This window comes from Salmo trutta, chromosome 11, assembly GCF_901001165.1.
Source record: "Salmo trutta chromosome 11, fSalTru1.1, whole genome shotgun sequence".
Classification (NCBI taxonomy): Eukaryota; Metazoa; Chordata; class Actinopteri; order Salmoniformes; family Salmonidae; genus Salmo; species Salmo trutta.
Window position 1 is genome coordinate 21,668,168 of NC_042967.1, and position 22,124 is coordinate 21,690,291.

Sequence of the window (22,124 nt, forward strand, 5' to 3'; positions counted from 1 at the left end):
TGAGTGTACATATTCCCGCTGCGTTTTGGTCCACTTCATACGACGACCGTTACAGGCGTGACATTTCCTATCGACAACAGTCCTATTTCGAAGTCCAGCTTCTTGGACTTCTTAGACACTTGTGCTGTACGATTAATCACTGTGGCTATAAATGCAACAAAATTCACTTTCTTCACAATGAGTGTATCCAGATCCCTCGATTGTCTTAATACACTATCAACTGGTTGCATTGCATCCACCGACATATTGTAACATGTTTACCTCTTACCCCTTTGACTCTCTTCACCGCCTCCACATAGCAAATCTGCTGCACATCCCTGACCTTTGACACCTCGGCTTCCTTCACCCTAACAGGGCACGCAAGGAAGTCGGGAGTATGATCCCCACCACAGTTGCAACAGTTTCAATTGCCAGATTCTTCAAAACCATACTTCTCCCGTCTGCAAACATTTGACACGTGACCATTTTCCCACAATGTAATGGTTTGGACACAAATGCCCTCACTGTACACCTCACATATCCAAGCTTCACATGTTCAGGTAGTCTCCTCAAACAACAATAGTATGGATAGGCTTGTCTCCTTCCACCATTTACCATACGGATCAGGTGACATGCACTGTCCACTCCTGTGATTTTCTGACTAAGGTACTCGTCAAATACGCAGTCCAACAAGAAATGCATTATTGGATCAGACCACAAAAACATCTCTCTCCCATCTTCCTTCTCTTATTCAGCGACAACAGAAAAACCTGTGAAACCCTCTGCACACCACCCATAGTCCATCTTGATTGGCCCTAACGATCAGACACCCTTGACACCCTTGTTGCAACCTCGACAACTACTATGATTATTATTATTTGACCATGCTGGTCATTTATGAACATTTTAACATCTTGACCATGTTCTGTTATAATATCCACCCGGCACAGCCAGAAGAGGACTGGCCACCCCTCATAGCCTGGTTCCTCTCTAGGTTTCTTCCTAGGTGTTTGCCTTTCTAGGGAGTTTTTCCTAGGGAGTTTTTCCTAGCCACCGTGCTTCTTTCGCATGCATTGCTTGCTGTTTGGGGTTTTAGGCTGGGTTTCTGTACAGCACTTTGAGATATCAGCTGATGTACGAAGGGCTATATAAATAAATTTGATTTGATTTGATGTGAACAGAAACTGTTCCAACATATTTCAAGTAACAGTATATAATAATTTAACCAACTTGTGCCCAACAGTGAAGGCTTTAGTAAAACATAGAGTTTATGAAAATAAAACAAATCTGATTAAATGTATATAACGTATACAAACTATACATCCACATTATTACGTAAATCAGATTTCTAAATATATGTTTTAACAGGGTGTTGCACAACCTTTATGGATTTCAACACCAAACTGCATTATGAGATCTAGGGAATTCACCATCATATATTTGTGTACCTTTATATCCCATGCTGACACACATCCATTATGATTAGTTAATTTATATTAGTCATTTTGATAACTAGTCAAAGCTTAATTAACTTTGACACCAGAAATAATACTTAAGTAGGGTACTTCCTTACCTGTGGTGAATGTTGTTAACACCAGTTGACTTTGCTCCCCATTTTCCAGCACAGTGCAGACAGTGACTGAGTATTCAGTAGCAGGTTTCAGGCCAGAGAGAGTGATGCTGTGTGAAGACGTGGTAGTGATGTGTGGTTCTGTCCCTGGACAGCGGTAGGAGATCTGGTAATGATGTTGGATTTGGTTCAATCCTGGTGGCTGGCTCCAGCTAACAGCAGCTGATGTGGTCTCCACGGAATCAACATTCAGCTGGTCTGGAGCAGGAAGTACTAAGGGAAAATACATTATTGTCAGGGCTATAGTTTAACTCTAGAAATATATTACAGGAGGTTGAAAAGGCCAGCTTGCAATTTCTTTTGATATGGTAAGAAACAAGCTAAAAAAAAATAGAAGTCACACAACAACAAGTTGTTCTGAAATGTTTAAAATCCAATAACAAGGTGTGGATACCAAAAGTTGTTTTCAACTTATTTCAGAAGAAATAGGGAATTATTTAAGAAAAGTGCAAAGATGCCAATATATTTGGCAGCAACTTTATATCAATTAAGATAATGCTGTGATACATCCTCTGCACAATAATATTATAATTTTAAACAATGTCATGGTATTTTAAGGTATTTCAAGGCACGTTATCTTTATACTGTAGATGCCGCTGTCTAATAAGGAGAGGGCTGCACGGCACAGACAAAAGATTAACGTAGATCCAGTTGCTAGGGAGGAAAGACTAGCCAGAAGAAAAGCAAGGTATTGTTTTCATGGTTTCATGCTACTGTCAGCAACAGAATAGGATATAATAGGATATAAAGCTGGGTGGATAACACTTAACATTATGTTGCACTATTGCACTGTAGTTAATGTTTTACTGAACTGCAGTTAACGTTTAACTAATGGATTATATTAGTTAACAAAATATCACACACACACACACACACAATTATGGATTACAAATGGATCATGAATTATATTAGTTAATACCTACTTCACAAATACACTAGATATACAAAAGTATGTAGACACCCCTTCAAAAAAAGTGGATTTGCCTATTTCAGCCACACCCGTTGCTGACAGATGTATAAAATCAAGCACAAAGCCATGCAATCTCCATAGACAAACATTGGCAGTAGAATGGCCTTACCAGAGAGCTCAGTGACATTCAATGTGGCATTGTCATAGGATGCCACCTTTCCAACAAGCCAGTTTGTGGAATTTCTGCCCTGCTAGAGCTGCCCCGGTCAACTGTAAGTGCTGCTATTGTGAAGTGGAAAGTCTATGAGCAACAACAGCTCAGCCACGAAGTGGTAGGCCACTCACTACCGAGTTCCAAACTGCCTCTGGTAGCAACGTCCGCACAATAACAGTTCGTCGGGAGCTACATGAAATGGGTTTCCATAGCCGAACAGCCGCACACAAGCCTAAGATCGCCATGTGCAATGCCAAGCACCGGCTGGAGTGGTGTAAAGCTCGCCTCCATTGGACTCTGGAGTGATGAATCACGCTTCACCATCTGGCAGTCTGATGTACGAATCTGGGTTTAGCAGATGCCAGGAGAACGCTACCTGCCTCAATGCATAGTGCCAACTGTACAGTTTGGTGGAGGCTAGGCCCCTGTCGTGTCTTTGGGCACCATTAAACTGAAGACATGTTTATCAAATAACTCCCTGTAAGTATTATTACGCGATTAAACTGATTAATCGTTTAACTGTAATTAACTAGGAGATCGGGGCACCAAGGAAAATATTCAGATTACAAAGTTATAATTTTCCTAATATAACTTTCCTATATTATAACATTATATATTATATTATATTATAGTATCTGACCAATTATCTTCTGGTTTAAATGGTGTATTTTACCTCGCTCCAGTCTCATTCCAAACGTCATAAATTGTTGTTAACTGCACAAACCCAGTCTTCACTAGGTCATCCATACATCAATGGTCTTAGAAACATTTATTTACTAAACTAAGTAATTCACAGAAAGCATACAAACAGTTATTGTTACAAAGAAATGGTAGAGTAATGTGCCCTAGTGGGCTAAACCGGCATGGCGGCTTGTTAAACAAAGGGTGATACAGGGCAGCTTAGGAGGCACAACAGAGTTGATAAATATTAACAATTGATATGCTAATCCTTTGCACATGAACGCTCACTCATTTGGGAACAATTGCAATCAATATATATATTTACGCTCAGTGTGTCGTCGGGATCCTTGTTGGAGAGTTTTTGTCCTGTTGGAGAGTTTTTGTCCGCGTTCTCTCTCTCTCGGTTAGAATGGATCTTTCAAAGCGACATCCGTTCATGTCGTTATAGAATGGATGTTTCGTCGGTCTTCGCGTTCAATGATACCGAATTTCTAGCTGCAGACTATTAATTAATATCAAAGACTTGTTATTATTCTGTCGGTATCGATAGTCTAAAAGTTTAACCACGTGGTATGGTTAAAGCTCAGTAGAGGAATGCATGGTCAAACCTATTGGCCAACTCGTAATGGAGTGGAGGCCTGGTCTTAAGAAAGAAATTCTGCGTGGGGGTTTTATGCTGAACATAGAAAAGCTGTCACATGACACCTTGTCCTGTCTGTGTCCCTGGGGGCGTGCCGATGACTGAGTTAAGTTTTGTACAGAAATACAATTCTCTCACATTAACATCAGTACATAGCATCTCAACATATTCCAAATAGCTTTAATCTTATTAAATCATTTTATACAACCATTAGATGTAAGTCTCATCGCTGAGGCTATCAAATAAACATTATTATGGTAATATGGCAATATTGTCTCTCACGAGTTTCATAAAATTGTACCAAGCGGACCAGTTCGTAGCTGGATTCTTCACCGATCTTTTATACCTTCTCCAGAACATAAATGTCGTTCGGTTCCCCCGTCCGGTGAGGTGGAAGAATTCCTTTGTCTCTTTATGAAACCATTCTGTCTCAAAACTATGGCCTGTGAGGCAGGACATTCCCTTTGGAATTTACGACCGCATTCTGACCACAGCAGCCAGGGTAGGGGGAGGTAGGTAGGGGGATGGTGCATAGAAAAGGCCTGGTGCAGAGGGAGGCAACTGTGCTCGCTGTACCCAGAGAGAGGGCAACGTCATGACAAAACCCACACGTGGTTTGTGGTTATGAAGCCGGTTGGATGGACTGCCAAATTCTCTGAAACAACATTGGAGGCGTCTTATCCTCTCTGGGCTAGGCGGGACGAATTCGTCCCACCTACGCAACAGCCAGTGTAATCCAGTGGTGCGATTTTCAAATACCTTAAAAATCCTATTACTTCAATTTCTCAAACATATGACTATTTTACAGCTATTTAAAGACAAGACTCTCGTTAATCTAACCACACTGTCCGATTTCAAAAAGGCTTTACAACGAAAGCAAAACATTAGATTATGTCAGCAGAGTACCCAGCCAGAAATAATCAGACACCCATTTTTCAAGCTAGCATATAATGTCACAAAAACCCAGAAGACAGCTAAATGCAGCACTAACCTTTGATGATCTTCATCAGATGACAACCCTAGGACATTATGTTATACAATACATGCATGTTTTGTCCAATCAAGTTCATATTTATATCAAAAAACAGCTTTTTACATTAGCATGTGACGTTCAGAACTAGCATACCCCCCGCAAACTTCCGGCGAATTTACTAACAATTTACTAAATTACTCACGATAAACGTTCACAAAAAGCGTAACAATTATTTTAAGAATTATAGATACAGAACTCCTCTATGCACTCGATATGTCCGATTTTAAAATAGCTTTTTGGTGAAAGCACATTTTGCAATATTCTAAGTACATAGCCCAGCCATCATGGGCTAGCTATTTAGACACCCGGCAAGTTTAGCCTTCACCAAACTCAGATTTACTATAACAAAAATGTTATTACCTTTGTTGTCTTCGTCAGAATGCACTCCCAGGACTTCTACTTCAATAACAAATGTTGGTTTGGTCCCAAATAATCCATCGTTATATCCAAATAGCGGCGTTTTGTTCGTGCGTTCCAGACACTATCCGAAATGGTAAATCAGGGTTACGAGCATGGCGCAATTCGTGACAAAACATTTCTAAATATTCCATTACCGTACTTCGAAGCATGTCAACCGCTGTTTAAAATCAATTTTTATGCAATTTATCTCGTAAAAAAGCGATAATATTCCGACCAGGAATCTCCTTTTCGGTAAACAGAGGAAAAAACAGAAAGACGGGGGCGGCCAGTGCACGCGCCTAAGCCCACTGTCCCTTGAATGGCCACTTGAGAAAGGCGATAATGTGTTTCAGCCTGGGGCTGGAATGACGACATTCAGGTTTTTCCCGGGCTCTGAGAGCCTATTGGAGCCGTGGGAAGTGTCACGTTACCGCAGAGATCCTAAGTTTTGGAAAGAGATGTCAAAGAAAGCCAATAAATGGTCAGACAGGCCACTTCCTGTAAAGGAATCTCTCAGGTTTTGACCTGCCATTTGAGTTCTGTTATACTCACAGACACCATTCAAACAGTTTTAGAAACTTTGGAGTGTTTTCTATCCAAAGCCAATAATTATATGCATATTCTAGTTACTGGGCTGGAGTAGTAACCAGATTAAATCGGGTACGTTTTTTATCCAGCCGTGTCAATACTGCCCCCAAGCCCTAACAGGTAGAGAAATGAACATTAAATTCTCTGGCAACAGCTCTGGTGGACTTTGCTGCAGTCAGTGTGCCAATTGCACGCTCCCTCAAAACTTCAGACATCTGTGGGATTATGTTGTTTGACACAACTGTACATTTTCGAGTGGCCTTTTATTGTCCCCAGCACACTACATGTTGCATTTATATTTTTGTTCAGTGTAAATTTGTTTTTAAAATACAGCAGTTTTTGTGCTTTATACTTTTTCATAACGGCAAGGACAAGTTTAATGTCATACGACAATATAATGTTCATTATGTCACTGTGAAAACTGGCTCCAGACATGTCGATAGACCAACTGTAAACCAGCCTATACTTATAACCTTTAGTTTAGAAATGCTTATTTATAAAACATTTATGACAGTGTTACCAAGTCATATGTTATTGAAAGTGGAGTATGTCGTGGCAACCATTTACATTTTAGTCATTTAGCAGACATGAGGTGTAAGGCCAATGAATGGAGCTGGTATGAAGAACTATAACAGGAGACAATACCTTGGGATGTTTCCCTGTTTCTTCCTGAGAATCCCTCCTCTGGTTTCGACTCATCTCTGACTTGTTTCAGTGGCTTTTCCTCTTTAAAGTTCTATAAAAAGTAGAATTCACAGGTTAACATGTTTAATACATTATGTTGAATCTACACCTCCAGGTCTGTTGAGAATAAAGCACAACAGGTTCAGAATTAGGGATATTTAATGTCGTGTTCAGCATGTATAGTTTCGGTTTAATGCACACTAAGGGTACAGTCAGACTGATCGCATGAACATGGCTGAAATCGTATAGAACATACATCATTATCAGTTTTTGTGTGTCAAAAGTATCACTCACGTCAAATCATTTCTGATGCCTGACGAGTTGCATACATTAAAAGACGGAGCGTTTGTGTGCTTTTTTGTTTTGTTTTACAATCATCTCTTTTGTCATTCATCCAGCAACAGATAACTCACATAAAAAAAGCAGAAGTTCCACACAAAATCCCAATGTGTCTACATTGATAATGTCACATCATAGGGGATAGACAGTACATTTGGAAAAAGTTACTTTATATTTTTTACATAAAATGTCCTACTTTGAGCCCAAACTCTAGTGGTTTACTTGCTACCAACCTGTTTTTGGAAAAGTAAAGTAACGTGATGGCAAGCCATTTTATTTCCATGGCAATTTCCAAACGTCCACTAGGGGCAACGTGCGTGCCTGTTTCCATCTAGTACAGGGGGATTCAAACCTTTCCTTGGAGACCCCCAGACATTTCACAATTTTGCTGTAGACCTGAACTAGCTCACTGATTCATCTAACCAAGGGCTTGATGATTAGTTGACAAGTTGAATCAGGTGTGCTAGTTCTGGAATAGTTCAAATCCATGGAACGGCTGGGGGTCTAAGAGGAGAGGTTAGACTACCTCTGATCTAATAAGCTCGTGACGAGTCAGGGTGATTAGGATGGGTGTGAGGATGGGCTAAAACTGCAAGCTACAGCTCTGAGCATTGTGGGTTCAATCCTAGTGCTAGGCACAATTTTCTTAAATATATATGTTTCTTTTACCCTATCCTAAACCATAAAGCGACAATCTGTGATTGCTACATCCACGTTTTTACTTTTAAATGAATGATAGGTAGCCACTTACTCGTGAGCTTAGTTCGACAGTCGAACCCCGTCAGAACCCATAATATACGCTTTTTTTTACTTCATTCATTGTAAACAAACAATATAGGCTCAGGTTTCTGTTTTTACCAAAACAGAGGTCCGCAGTCGCTTTGTTGTTTCAACTGCTGATTGGCCCTTTAAAAGGTGAAGGTACAATATATTCATTTAAAACAGCAGCCATAACATCACCAAACAGTCCATGATAACTTATTCAACTTTTATAGTGTACCTAAAAGCAGTGCAACAATGTCACCTTTTTCCCCCGGATACAAATGTGCCAAAAATAAATCAAGGCTTTCTAGAATCTCTGAGTTACTCAACCGTTCCACAGGCACAAGGTGTACTGGGCTTTCCTAGTGCTCTCAAGGAAGAGAATAGTCAACAGTGAGAAACACAGGCAGGAGATCACTACCGGTTTCCGGACTTCTTGTAGCAGTAGAAGTATGGTTTCAACATGTTGACATGACACAGCCAGGTTTGTTTTCCTGCGATCCGGCCTGACGTCATCGCTAACGAAACCAGGACATGGTCACTCACATCGAAAGTGCTGGTTCAGGGCTTTCAATCATACCAAACTTTCATTTCGGTTTGGGCCTTCTCCAGATTCTTACTGGCAAACTCACTGGAGCGGGGAAATCTGTATTGAAAAGCGTAAACGTGCTCCAACAAATTTGTTTTTGAGGTGTTGTCCTGCAACAACTTCTCTTTCAGCAAGCACAAAGGACCTCTGACATGATATCCAAACATGATCTCATTCAGACTGAAACTCCCACGCTGTAAATAGCACAAGAGGGACCCCTTCATCCCTGTCTTTCTCGAACTCAAAGCAGTAAGCTCTCAATGTATACTTCAAAGTTTTATTAACTCTCTCAAGAATACCAAAGCACTCTTTTCTTTGGGCAAAGGACCAACACAGTCCACCAGAACCCTGCTGAAAAGTTTGTCAAAATCAGGAATAGGATACAAAGGTGCAACCAAAACAGCTTGATTTGGTTTACCCATCCGCTGGCAAATGTAACAGGCTTTACCGTATGCCACAGCATCCTGTTACTGACCAGATACGATCAGACATACGTCTGCCATAAAACCATTGTGAGCCAACCTCAGTATCTGTTATCGAATTGCTTTTTGGGAAAACCAAAGGGTGTGCAATGTGTGTCCCTCCCCTTTGAACAATACAAAGTTTGAGTGAGGTGTCTAGGTCATGTGACCAAGGAGCTATTGAAATTATAAGTCAGAAATGGAAGGTAAAATGAATAAATGAAGTTCAAAGAAATGTAATCATTTTTGAGAACTCCACAGGGTAGGGGCATACAACACTTTGAACTTTCCAAAGTTGGTTTGAGGAGTTTAGGTCACATGGTCAAGGAGCTATTGAATTTTAAGTGATTTATATATACGTTTGGACATACCTACTCATTCAGCTTTGCACACTCTTGGCATTCTCTCAACTAGCCTTACCTGGAATGCTTTTCCAACAGTCTTGAAGGAGTTCCCACATATGCTGAGCATCTGTTGGCTGCTTTCCCTTCACTCTGTGGTCCAACTCATCCCAAACCATCTCAATTGGGTTGAGGTTTGATATGGTGGAGGCCAGGTAATCTGATGCAGCATTTCATCAATCTCCTTCTTGGTCAAATAGCCCTTACACAGCCTGGGGGTGTGTTGGGTCATTATGCTGTTGAAAACAAGTGATAGTCCATCTAAGCGCAAACCAGATGGGATGACGTATAGCTGCAGAATGCTGTGGTAGCCATGCTTGTTAAGTGTTCCTTGAATTCTAAATAAATCACAGATAGTGTCACCAGCAAAGCACCCCCACATCATCACACCTCCTCCTCCGTGAATCACGGTGGGAACCACACATGCGGAGATCATCCGTTCTCCTACTCTGCGTCTCACAAAGACACGGCGGTTGGAACCAAAAATCTCAAATTTGAACCAAAGGACAGATTTCCACCGGTCTAATGTCCATTGCTCATGTTTCTTGGCCCAAGCAAGTCTCTTCTTCTTATTGGTGTCCTTTAGTAGTGGTGTCTTTGCAGCAATTCGACCATGAAGGCCTGATTCACACAGTCTCCTCTGAACAGTTGATGTTGAGATGAGTCTGTTACTTGAACTCTGTGAAGCATTTATTTGGGATGCAATTTCTGAGGCTTTTAACTCTAATGAACTTATCCTCTGCAGCAGAGGTAACTCTGGGTCTTCCTTTCCTGTTGCAGTCCTCTTGAGAGCCAGTTTCATCATAGCGCTTGATAGTTTTTGCAACTGCACTTGAAATTTTTCAGACTGACTGACCTTCATGTCTTGATGTAATGATGGACTGTCGTTTCTCTTTGCTTATTTGAGCTGTTCTTGCCATAATATGGACTTGGTATAGGTCTATCTTCTGTATACAACCCCTACCTTGTCACAACACACCTGATTGGCTCAAATGCAATAAGAAGGAAAGGCACGGCACACCTGTTAATTGAAATACATTCCAGACAAAGGGTGGCTACTTTGAAAAATCTCTAATATAAAATATATTTTGGATTTGTTTAACACTTTTTTTTGGTTACTACATGATTCCATATGTGTTACTTCATAATTTTGATGTCCTCACTATTATTGTACAATGTAGAAAATAGTACAAATAAAGAAAAACCCTTGAATGAGTAGGTATGTCCAAACTTTTGACTGGTACTGTACGTGCAACTCCTTTTCGTTGACAGGTGGGACAAGCCGGCTGTCTGACCAAGATCAAACTCCGTTGAGGGTGCAGGATAGCCTGCCTGGATTCGGAGTGTTTCCAAATCCAATTCTCTTAATCGAATGGCTGCTCACGTTCTTCTTGTTTTTCAATGTGCTCAAAACTCGTATTTTAGTTGCTCCAACTTTGCCTTTAGTTCTAACTCTCTTAGTTGTACATCTACGGAGTACTCTACCACATGTAGGAACCTTTTCATTATTCTTCCCTCTCTGGGAGGATTTCCTCCTCTACCAAAGCAGTACCAATTAACTGACTACTGCTTTTGGATCGACATGTACCACTTTGATGTCATAATGCCTTGCAATGATGAGCAGTTTCACCTTCGTACATGTATCTCTATAGTAGGATTTACCACAAATGCTTTCCACAAAAACTTAAGGTCCATATTTTTCATTATTAGCCTGTGTGTTTATGCAACTTTCAAAATTATTTCACCAATCTTATAACCCCTCTGAGTGATTGTCAGTAACATAAACTCTACCACAAAATTGTATTTTAAACACTCAAATATCTGGGCACAGTAGAGCTTCAGAGTAGTTGATTAGAGCTCATGGGAAACAAAATCCCGGACAAGCCCCTATTTTGTTACGTTTATGGGGGTGTGCACTGAAAGTTGACTAGCAACAAGAATCTGGGACCGGGAAAGGCGGCGCACAATTGTCCGGGTTAGGGAAGGGTTTGGCCAACCGGGATGTCCTTTGCGCTATATCGACTCCTTGTGGCAGGCAGGGCACATGCACACTGACATCGGTCGCCAGTTGTACGATGTTTCCTCCGACACATTGGTGAGGCTGGCTTCCAGGTTAAGCGAGCAGTTTGTCAAGAAGCAGTGCGGCTTGACAGGGTTGTATTTCGGAGGAGTTTATGAGGCTCTCGACCTTCAGCTCTCCCAAGTTTGTACAGGAGTTGCAGCGATGGGACAAGACTGTAAATACCAATTGGGGAGAAAACTGGGTAACAAAAAAATTTAAATAATAAAAAAGATATATCCACAGTTGCTAATAGTTACTGGTAGCTAGCTAGCTAGCTAGCTACTGTAGCTAGATTTATTGGTCCAGGGAGTAGGTTAGCTAGCCTCTAGCTTCGCTGGTAAAACTCCAATATCACAGCTAAACTCAGCATTCATCCATTATCATTCAATTCCGTTGCAGAAGAGGGAGGAGGAGAGTGGATAGTCTTTGTTATGTAGTAGCTACTGTTAACTGTGCTGTGCTCCATAGCAATTAGCACATGGAGGAAGGTGAAGATGTCCATGCCCGATGAATCAATATTGATAAGGAACCATAGATTTGTGTTCTGAGGGTGGAACTACACAAGCATTTCCACACTACGACAGGAATTAGGTCTAAACAAAGTACCACAGTATGAGTCATAATACCCATAAAACCTAGCAGTCAAACACAGTTTTTCACCATAAATTTTTCCCAAAGGGGATTTTAGAAACACTTCAAATAAGGATTGTGTTTCGTGTAGACTTACTCTGTCGTGGCATTTCGTGTAGACTTACTCTGTCGTGGCATTTTGATAACCGTGTAACCCCCCCACCCCCAAAAAAAATGCAAACAGTAGTTAGCTGCTAATGTGGCTATGACACAGAACTACAAATACCTTTCTCAAGCTGCATGACACTCACCAGTGCCATGATGATCTGGACAAGACCGACAAATCAAGGCATTAACTAACTAATGTTAGCTAAATCTAGTTATTCATTAATTGGCTAAATTTGTTTAAATGTATACTTATGTGAACTGTCTTGGGCATGTTCTAAAATTTACACAATACCTGTTATCTAGCTAGTTAGCTAGTTAGCAACATTAGCCTGGCTACATGGCTATATTAGCCTTCTATTTGTCTAGTCATTTAAATATATAATTCATTAAAAAATGTACGTTTCTTTGGCTTTTATTAAACAGAGGTCTAGCTTGCTAGTTGCAACCCCCTAGAGTCAATTGATGCACCAGTGCATCAATCTAAATTACTTTTTTTTAAAGTCCCCATCAAGTTTAAGGTAGAGATGTTTTTTTTTATTGGATGCATCTCAATCCACTGCATCCATCAGTGTCGCACTTCCACATCTGTGCTGAAGGGTGGCACAGTTAGAGCACTGTTTGTCAGACCATGAGACTTCCCTAAGGGCTTGACTTACAAGCTAATGTGACCCCACTGTGAAAAGGAGAGATTCTCCCGACTACAAAGGTTAAAACATTTTTATGGAAGTATGAAGATAGTTTTGTCCCTACCCAAAAATAGGGGTTAAATGTGTAAAACAAATATATAGATCTATAAAACCTTGTTTCTTATAAGTTTTTATTGATTATCTTTTTTTGCCATTTATGAATATGTTATTCAATGCATTTCTCTGGGCTATAGTAATAAAGACGAAATTCAATATTTTGTCAAATAATTATTTTATTTTATACCTAAAGGGGTCCTAAAATTCAAATAGCTAAATGATTCATAGTATGACAATCTTAAAATATTTCCATATGTCAGTTTATAACCCCCGCCCACCCCCGACTTCTTAGTCTCTAGAGAATGAACTAGCTAGCTAACTTACATGGTGAAGCTAGACGTTCTTGATAATGCTTGTTTGTGTCTGTGGGGAGGGGTTGGTAGCCTACTTTAAGTCCTACTCGACATGTAGCTACCCTAGCCTTTTCCAGTCTGATCGGAATGTTCCACGTCTTGCTGAATCATGACCTGTGCATATATGAAACATTATATATTTTGAAAGCTGAGATGATGACATACAATTGCATCCCATTAATGAAATTGTGATCAGTCAAGAAATAACACCTGTGGAAATGTGTATTTTATATGAAAATCTTTGCTTTTTACCAAACAAGATAGAGAAAAACTATCTTCATTAGAAAGTGGCAGTTGTTTTGTAAGGACTGAAGATCTGAAATCAGAATAGAAATACATTTTACTGTGAACAAATTACAGCTGTCTTAGCAGCCAACAGTATTTGACACTCTTATCTGGATAGTATGTTAAAAACAAATCTGCACCAAAACACATTAAAAATAGCATTGTCTTAAATCTGATAAGGAAAGAAAAACAAGTAATTTAATATCAATAAAACAAGAACTTTATTGAAAGAATGAGGTTAGAGGAATACATTTTCTCCCTCTCCTTCCAGTCATCTACAGGATCACTGACCATGTTAAAATGCCCACAGTATTCCAGATAGTAGCTCATGTGCCCTTTGTAATGTGTTATCTATGACACTGTTATGCAAGCAGACAGTATTTCAACCACATAAAATATGTACCCAAGACCAACTGAAGTCTTATCAGAAACGTGTTTCATTGTTTTCTCAGCTTTTAATTTTCTAAAAAACAGTCAACCTGACAACATTTTGACATTTTGCACAGTAGCAATCTTTCAACTGTATTGGAGTTTTTGCATTTTCTCCCCGGTCCCTAAACAAAACCGACAAATTTATCCTTGTCAAAGTCACGGTTATCGATGGTGAAGGAGGACCAAAATGCAGCAGGACTGTGTTTGTTCATCTTGAACATTTATTAAACTCCAAAATGAACACCAAAACAACAAAATAAACTCACGATCACCGAACAGTCTTCTCAGGCTCATACACGCTAGACAAGAAACAATCTCCCACAAAACCTACACCAAACAATTACCCATATATAGGACTCTCAATCAGAGGCAACGAGGAAACACCTGCCTCCAATTGAGAGTCCCAAACCCCAATCAACCTAACATAGAAATACATAAACCAGACTACACAGAAATACATCAACATAGACCATAAACCAAAAAACCCGGAAATAATAAATCAACTGCCCTTCTACCAAAACACCACCCCGAACCACATAAAACAAATACCCTCTGCCACGTCCTGACCAAACTATAATAACAATTAACCCTTATAGTGGCCAGGACGTGACAGTACCCCCCCCCCCCCCCTAAAGGTGCTAACCCCGGAAGCACCTCAAGACAAACAAAAACCCCAAACAACAACAAAAAATCCCCCTAAACTAAAGGGAGGGAAGGGAGGGTGGCTGCCGTCCCTGATGGCACTTGTGCTACACCCCCCCTCCCCAACCCACCTATGCAGGTGGTGGTTCAGGCTCCAGCCTATTGTCCTCCAGAGTGCCGACCGACCTGATCAGCCTCGGACCGTAGGCAGACTCCCCCTGCTCTGGATCATGGGCAGACCTCCTCCTCTCCACCCTGTATACAGACTTATCAATTAAACCGTTAATTACTTCAAGTTCTGAAATGTCAGGCTTACTCAGTTTAGGGTTGCTGCTAGACTCTCTTGATTCTTGGTCATCGGCAGACTCTGGGCAGATGGGCCAACCTGGCTGAACCTGGCCGATGGGCCACTCTGGCTGATCCTGGCAGTCGGGCCACTCTGGCTGATCCGGGCAGTCGAGCCACTCTGGCTGATCCGGGCAGTCGAGCCACTCTGGCATCTCCGGGCAGTCGAGCCACTCTGGCATCTCCGGGGAGTCGGGCCACTTTGGCATCTCCGGGCAGTCGGGCCACTCTGGCATCTCCGGGCAGTTGGGCCACTCTGGCATCTCCGGGCAGTCGGGCCACTCTGGCATCTCCGGGCAGTCGGGCCACTCTGGCATCTCCGGGCAGTCTGGCCACTCTGGCATCTCCGGGCAGTCTGGCCACTCTGGCATCTCCGGGCAGTCTGGCCACTCTGGCATCTCCGGGCAGTCTGGCCACTCTGGAGGCTCCTGACTAGTGGGTGGCTCTGGCGGCTCCTGACTAGTGGGTGGCTCTGGCGGCTCCTGACTGGCGGGCGGCTCTGGCGACTCCTGACTGGCGGGCGGCTCTGGCGACTCCTGACTGGCGGGCGGCTCTGGCGACTCCTGACTGGCGGGCGGCTCTGGCGACTCCTGACTGGCGGGCGGCTCTGGCGACTCCTGACTGGCGGGCGGCTCTGGCGACTCCTGACTGGCGGGCGGCTCTGGCGACTCCTGACTGGCGGGCGGCTCTGGCGACTCTTGACTGGCGGGCGGCTCTGGCGACTCTTGACTGGCGGGCGGCTCTGGCGACTCTTGACTGGCGGGCGGCTCTGGCGACTCTTGACTGACGGGCTGCGCTGGCGACTCTTGACTGACGGGCGGCTCTGGCGACTCTTGACTGACGGGCAGCTCTGGCGACTCTTGACTGACGGGCTGCTCTGGCGACTCTTGACTGACGGGCTGCTCTGGCGACTCTTGACTGACGGGCAACTCTGGCGACTCTTGACTGTGGGCAGCTCTGGCGACTCTTGACTGACGGGCAGCTCTGGCGACTCTTGACTGACGGGCAGCTCTGGCGACTCCTGACTGAGCCGACGCACTGGAAGCCTGGTGCGTGGTGCCGGTACTGGCCGTGCCAGACTGGGAACACGCCCCTCCAGGCTAGTGCGGGGAGCGGGAACAGGACGAGTCGGACTGGGCTGACGCACTTGAAACCTGGTGCGTGGTGCTGGTACTGGACGTGCCAGACTGGGAACACGCACCTCCAGGCTAGTGCGGGGAGCGGGAACAGGACGAGTCGGACTGGGCTGACGCACTTGAAACCTGGTGCGTGGTGCTGGTACTGGACGTGCCAGACTGGGAACACGCACCTCTAGGCTAGTGCGTGGAGCGGGAACAGGATATATAGGACTGTGGAGCCTTACTGGCGGTCTCGAGCTTAAACCTGGCATCGCCCTTTCTGGCTGAATGCCCACTACCCCCTGGTAAATGCGGGGCGCTGGTATAGCGCGTACTGGCCTAAAAATACTTGGCCTCGCCATAATACTCATTACCCCGAAGCACGAGACCTGTCCATTAACTTGCTTCTGTGACACAGTCCGGGGATTTGGCCTGGGGCTCCAAACTTGCCCCGCCAAACTACCCATTCGCCCCCCCAAAAAAATGTCTTGGGGCTGCCTCTCGGGTTTAATCGCCAGTCGTGTTCCTCGGTAGCATTCCCGGTCTTTGCTCCATTTCTTCCATGGGCCCTCTCCGGCCATAACTTGCTCCCATGTCCATTTCTCCCGTTTGTCCAATTCAAATTCTCTATGCTCCTTCCAGTCCACCTGTCGCTCCTTCCTCTGCTGCTTGGTCCTTTGGTGGTGGGAGATTCTGTCACGGTTATCGATGGTGAAGGAGGACCAAAATGCAGCAGGACTGTGTTTGTTCATCTTGAACATTTATTAAACTCCAAAATGAACACCAAAACAACAAAACAAACTCACGATCACCGAACAGTCTTCTCAGGCTCATACACGCTAGACAAGAAACAATCTCCCACAAAACCTACACCAAACAATTACCCATATATATGACTCTCAATCAGAGGCAACGAGGAAACACCTGCCTCCAATTGAGAGTCCCAAACCCCAATCAACCTAACATATAAATACATAAACCAGACTACACATAGAAATACATAGACCATAAACCAAAAAACCCGGAAATAATAAATCAACCGCCCTTCTGCCAAAACACCACCCCGAACCACATAAAACAAATACCCTCTGCCACGTCCTGACCAAACTATAATAACAATTAACCCTTATACTGCCCAGGACGTGACAGTCAACTAGATTACTAACGCATTAATTCTATCAATGTAAGACATTATTCTGGAAAGCACTACTTTATTTAGTCTTGTGGGGCAACAAATTATGACAGAAGAGAAGCTGCATGTACTGTACAGTGCATTTGGAAAGTATTCTGACCCCTTCACTTTTTCCGAATTTTGTTACGTTACAGCCTTATTCTAAAATTGATTAAAGTATTTTTTTTCTCTCATCAATCTGCACACAATACACCATTATGCCATCACAATACCCCATAATGAAATAGCAAAAACAGGTTTTTAGAAATGTTTGTTAATTTATTACAAATAAAAAAAGGAAATATATAATTTCCATAAGTATTCAGACCCTTTACTCAGAACTTTGTTGAAGCACCTTTGGCAGCGATTACAGCCTTGAGTCTTCTTGGGTAAAACACTACAAGCATGGCACATCTGTATTTGGGGAGTTTCTCCCATTCTTCTCTCCAGATCCTCTCAAGCTCTGTCAGGTTGGATGGGGAGCATCGCTTCACAGATATTTTCAGGTCTCTCCAGAGATGTTCGATCGGGTTCAAGTCCGGGCTCTGGCTGCGCCACTCAAGGACATTCAGAGACTTGTCCCGAAGCCATTCCTGTGTTGTCTTGGCTCTGTGTTTAGGGTCGTTGTCCTGTTGAAGGTGAACCTTCGCCCCAGTCTGAGGCCCTGAGTGCTCTGGAGCAGGTTTTCATCAAGGATCTCTCTGTACTGTACTGTGGGACCTTATATAGACAGGTGTGTGCCTTTCCAAATCATGTCCAATCAATTGAATTTACAACAGGTGGACTCCAATCAAGTTGAAGAAACATCAAGGATGATCAATGGAAACAGGATGCACCTGAGCTGAATTTCGAGTCTCATAGCAAAGGGTCTGAATACTTATGTAAATTCGAAATTTTTGTTTTCATTTTTTATACATTGGCAACATAAAAAAATATTATTTTCACTTTGTAATTATGGGATAGGCAAAATGTTTATTTAATACATTTTAGAATAAGGCTGTAACGAAACAAGATGCTTAAAAAGTGAAAGGGTCTGAATACTTTCCGAATGCATTGTATCTAACTATATTTGACAAACAGATGGCCTGTTATAATATGGCCTAACAAATGTTGGAGGGTATTGTGTCAAGAAGCAGTGTGGCTTGGCTGGGTTGTGTTTCGGAGGATGCATGGCTCTCGACTTTCGCCTCTCCCGAGTCCGTACGGGAGTTGCAGCGATGGGACAAGACTGTAACTACCAATTAGATAACACGAAATTGGGGAGAAAAAGGGGTAAACAAAATAAATACAAATAAATAAAACTGGCCAACTACCCCAGTAGAGGGGGGTCTTTAAAACTTTGGTTAGCCAGCACCTTTGATCTCCATCCAGGAGGGCAAGTCATGACAGCCAGGACCAGCCTTTCAAAGTACTACATGGCTACAGATGTGAGTGCCATGGGTCAGTAGTCATTTAGGCAGGTAGCCTTAGTGTTCTTGGGCACAGGGACTATGGTGGTCTGCTTGAAACATGTTGGTATTACAGACTCAGACAAGGAGAGTTTGAAAATGTCTGTGACGACACTTGCCAGTTGGTCAGCGCATGCTCAGAGTACATGTCCTGGTAATCCGTCTGGCCCTGCGGCCTTGTGAATGTTGACCTGTTTAAAGGTCTTACTCACATCGGCTACGAGAGCGTGATCACACAGTCGTTCGAAACTGATGCTGATGCTCTGATACATGTTTCAGTATTACTCGCCTCGTAATTTAGCTCATCTGGTAGACTCGTGTCACTGGGGAGCTCGCGGCTGTGCTTCCCTTTGTAGTCTGTAATAGTGTGCAAGCCCTGCCACATCCGATGAGCGTCGGTAGCCAGTGTAGTACGATTCGATCTTAGTCCTGTATTGACGCTTTGCCTTTTTGATGGTTCGTCGGAGGGCATAGCAGGATTTCTAATAAGCTTCCGGGTTAGAGACCCACTCCTTGAAAGCGGCAGCTCTACCCTTTAGCTCACTGCAGATGTTGCCTGCAATCCATGGATTCTGGTTAGGGTATGTACAGTCACTGTAGGGACGACGTCATCGATGCACTTATTGACAAAGCCAGTGACTGATATGGTGTACTCCTCAATGCCATTGGAAGAATCCCGGAATATATTCCAGTCTGTGCTAGCAAAACAGTCCTGTAGCTTAGCATCTGCTTCATCTGACCACTTTTTTATTGACCGAGTCTCTGGTACTTCCTGCTTTCATTTTTGATTGTAAGCAGGAATCAAGAGGATAGAATTATGGTCAGATTTTCCAAATGGAGGGCGAGGGAGAGCTTTGTATGCGTCTCTGTGTGTGGAGTAAAGGTGGTCTAGAATTTTTCCCCCTCTGGTTGCACATTTAACACGCCGATAGAAATGAGGTAAAATGGATTTAAGTTTCCCTGCATTAAAGTCACCGGCCACTAGGAGTACCGCCTCTGGATGAGCATTTTCCTGTTTGTTTATGGCTGCATACAGCTCACTGAGTGAGGTCTTAGTGCCAGCATCGGTTTGTGGTGGTAAATAGATAGCTACGAAAAATATAAATGAACACTCTTGGTAGATAGTGTGGTCTACAGCTTATCATGAGATACTCTACCTCAGGCGAGCAAAACCTTGAGACTTCCTCAGATATCATGCACCAGCTGTTGTTTACAAATATACATAGACCGGCACACCTTGTCTTACCAGAGGCTGCTGTTCTATCTAGCCGATACAGTATATAACCCGCCAGCTGTATGTTATTCATGTCGTTGTTCAGCCACGACTCGGTGAAACATAAGATATTATAGTTTTTAATGTCCCGTTGGTAGGATATCCGTGCTTGTAGTTCATCCACTTCATTATCCAGCGATTGTACGTTGGCCAAGAGTACCGATGACAAAGGCAGATTAGCCACTCATCGCCGGATCCTTACAAGGCACCCTGATCTCCTTCTGCGATATCTCCGTCTCTTTCTCCTGCTAATGACGGGGATGAGGGCCTTGTCTGGAGTAAATCCCTCTTGTCTGACTCATTAAAGAAAAATAATTTTTCCAGTTCAAGGTGAGTAATCGATGTTCTGATGTCCAGAAGCTCTTTTTGTTCCTAAGAGACTGTAGCAGCAACATTATTTACAAAATATGTTACAAACAATGCGAAAAAACAAACAAAATAGCACGGTTGGTTAAGAGCCCATAAAACAGCAGCCATCCCCTCCGGTGCCATTAGAACCTTCACCCATTTTCCCCATGTTGCTTCCATCACTTGTTCTTCTCCAGATTTGATAACATCTAGAATCAAAAACAAGTTTTATAAGTGTTGTGGTGTACAGTTGTTTAGGGTTGTGCGTCATACCATTTTGTTTAGGGTTGTGCGTCATACCATTTCTATTCCATACCAGGGTATACGGTATTACCGGAAGTGCACACAAGGGGCAATTAGCATTTTCCAATCTGAGAATAAATAGAGCCGGATAGGGAATAGAGCCAGGGAAAGCCTACATGAAACACAGACCATGTTTGAAGTGGTTCTTAAAATCCCCTATAGGAAAAATTGATGGTGAAAAAACTATTGGAACAATTTCCGTGTTAGACAGCTAGGTTTTAAGGGAATTATGACGCGTCCACTTAGGCATCTCTGCCTCTGACGTAAAAACATTTTTGGCTTCCACACAAAATTACTTCTTTACTTATTTTTTGTGATGGGATGATTGATACTCCAACATCCTGATGCAGTTTTCAAAGCACTACTGATTCAATATAATGTACTGATGCTTATATCAAAGCAACAATACAATGTGATGATGACGTTCGAAGCTTCAGACATCAGTCTACCATGTGACAGATGTTGGAACTGATGCACTTCGACATCTGCTGGAAGCTTTTTGTTTGTATCTAGATATTTTACCTTAGCAGGTGGAAAGATCAACAAGATCTCACAGTCTCACTTTAGAATTAGACGTTTATACATGTTTCACAAACAACACATTTCTAAATTGTTCCAAACGTCAAATTTCTAAGTTTGAAGCTCAGGTCGAGTCAAGTTCTTAATTTTGGCCGCTGGTTCGAACTAGGTGAACAATATGCCAATGTGTCCTTCAGCAAGGCACTTGACCCTAAGAGCGTCCGCTAAATGACTCAAATGTAAATCGGGTCCCTCTCCTATCATTGCCCATATAAAAACATTTTCCAACTAATTAATCACTGTCAGACCCTATAGGGTTCTGGTTTATACCTGGTTAGGTAACCAGATTAAAAAAAAGCTCTGGGCCCCAGGGAAAACAATTTGCTCCACCACTCTGGGACCTGTGGTGCCACCTCTGCATCAGGGCATCATCAGCCCAGAAATCGTTGAATTCGGTTGGGTGGGGGGGATTGTGAAAGGATGCAGTTTGGCATAAAAAAAACAACAACTGATTTGTCGACTCGAAACCCAAAATTAGGGACTTGTGACTTGACTCGACCTGAGCTGTGGAACTTGGCACTTTACTTGAGACTTGCCCATCATTACTTTGGACTTGAAGGTTAAGACTTGAGACTTGCTCATGATTTTTGCAAAATTGTGACTAGGTTCCATCTCTGCGGTGCAGTGCGTGCTTTGCATCGAGCTTTGTGCCTAGCCTGCGCAACCTGTAATTTCCGTGAATATGATTGGTCAAGACACAGAACACAACGCACGGAACCTGCAGCACTCCAATATTGTGAGCGAGATGACAAATCGAGTCATACAGCTCAAGTCCTAGTTAAGTCAAGAGTCATACAGTAGATGCTCAAGTCGAATGGCAAGTCACAAAATGTGCAACTCAAGTAGTACTCAAGTCCAAGTCACATGACTCGAGTCCACATCTCTGCCCATTTGTATGCTTCCCATCCTTAAAGTTTCCTTTTTGCATAATTTTACTTTCATTTTTGAACACCAGCTTCAAAATAGGATATTTT

The 22,124-nt window shown here is 42.8% G+C and overlaps 1 protein-coding gene across 1 annotated transcript in view; it reads right to left on the reverse strand.

Moving 5' to 3' along the window:
• Positions 1 to 22,124, reverse strand: part of LOC115202448 (fibronectin-like) — a 198,606-nt gene that overhangs the window by 170,898 nt on the left and 5,584 nt on the right. Inside the window, exons 3-4 of the mRNA XM_029766599.1 lie at positions 6,720 to 6,810; positions 1,553 to 1,822 (exon numbers count right to left, since the gene is read on the reverse strand). Of these exons, the coding sequence (XP_029622459.1) occupies positions 1,553 to 1,822; positions 6,720 to 6,810 (361 nt within the window). The remainder of the gene's footprint in view (positions 1 to 1,552; positions 1,823 to 6,719; positions 6,811 to 22,124) is intronic.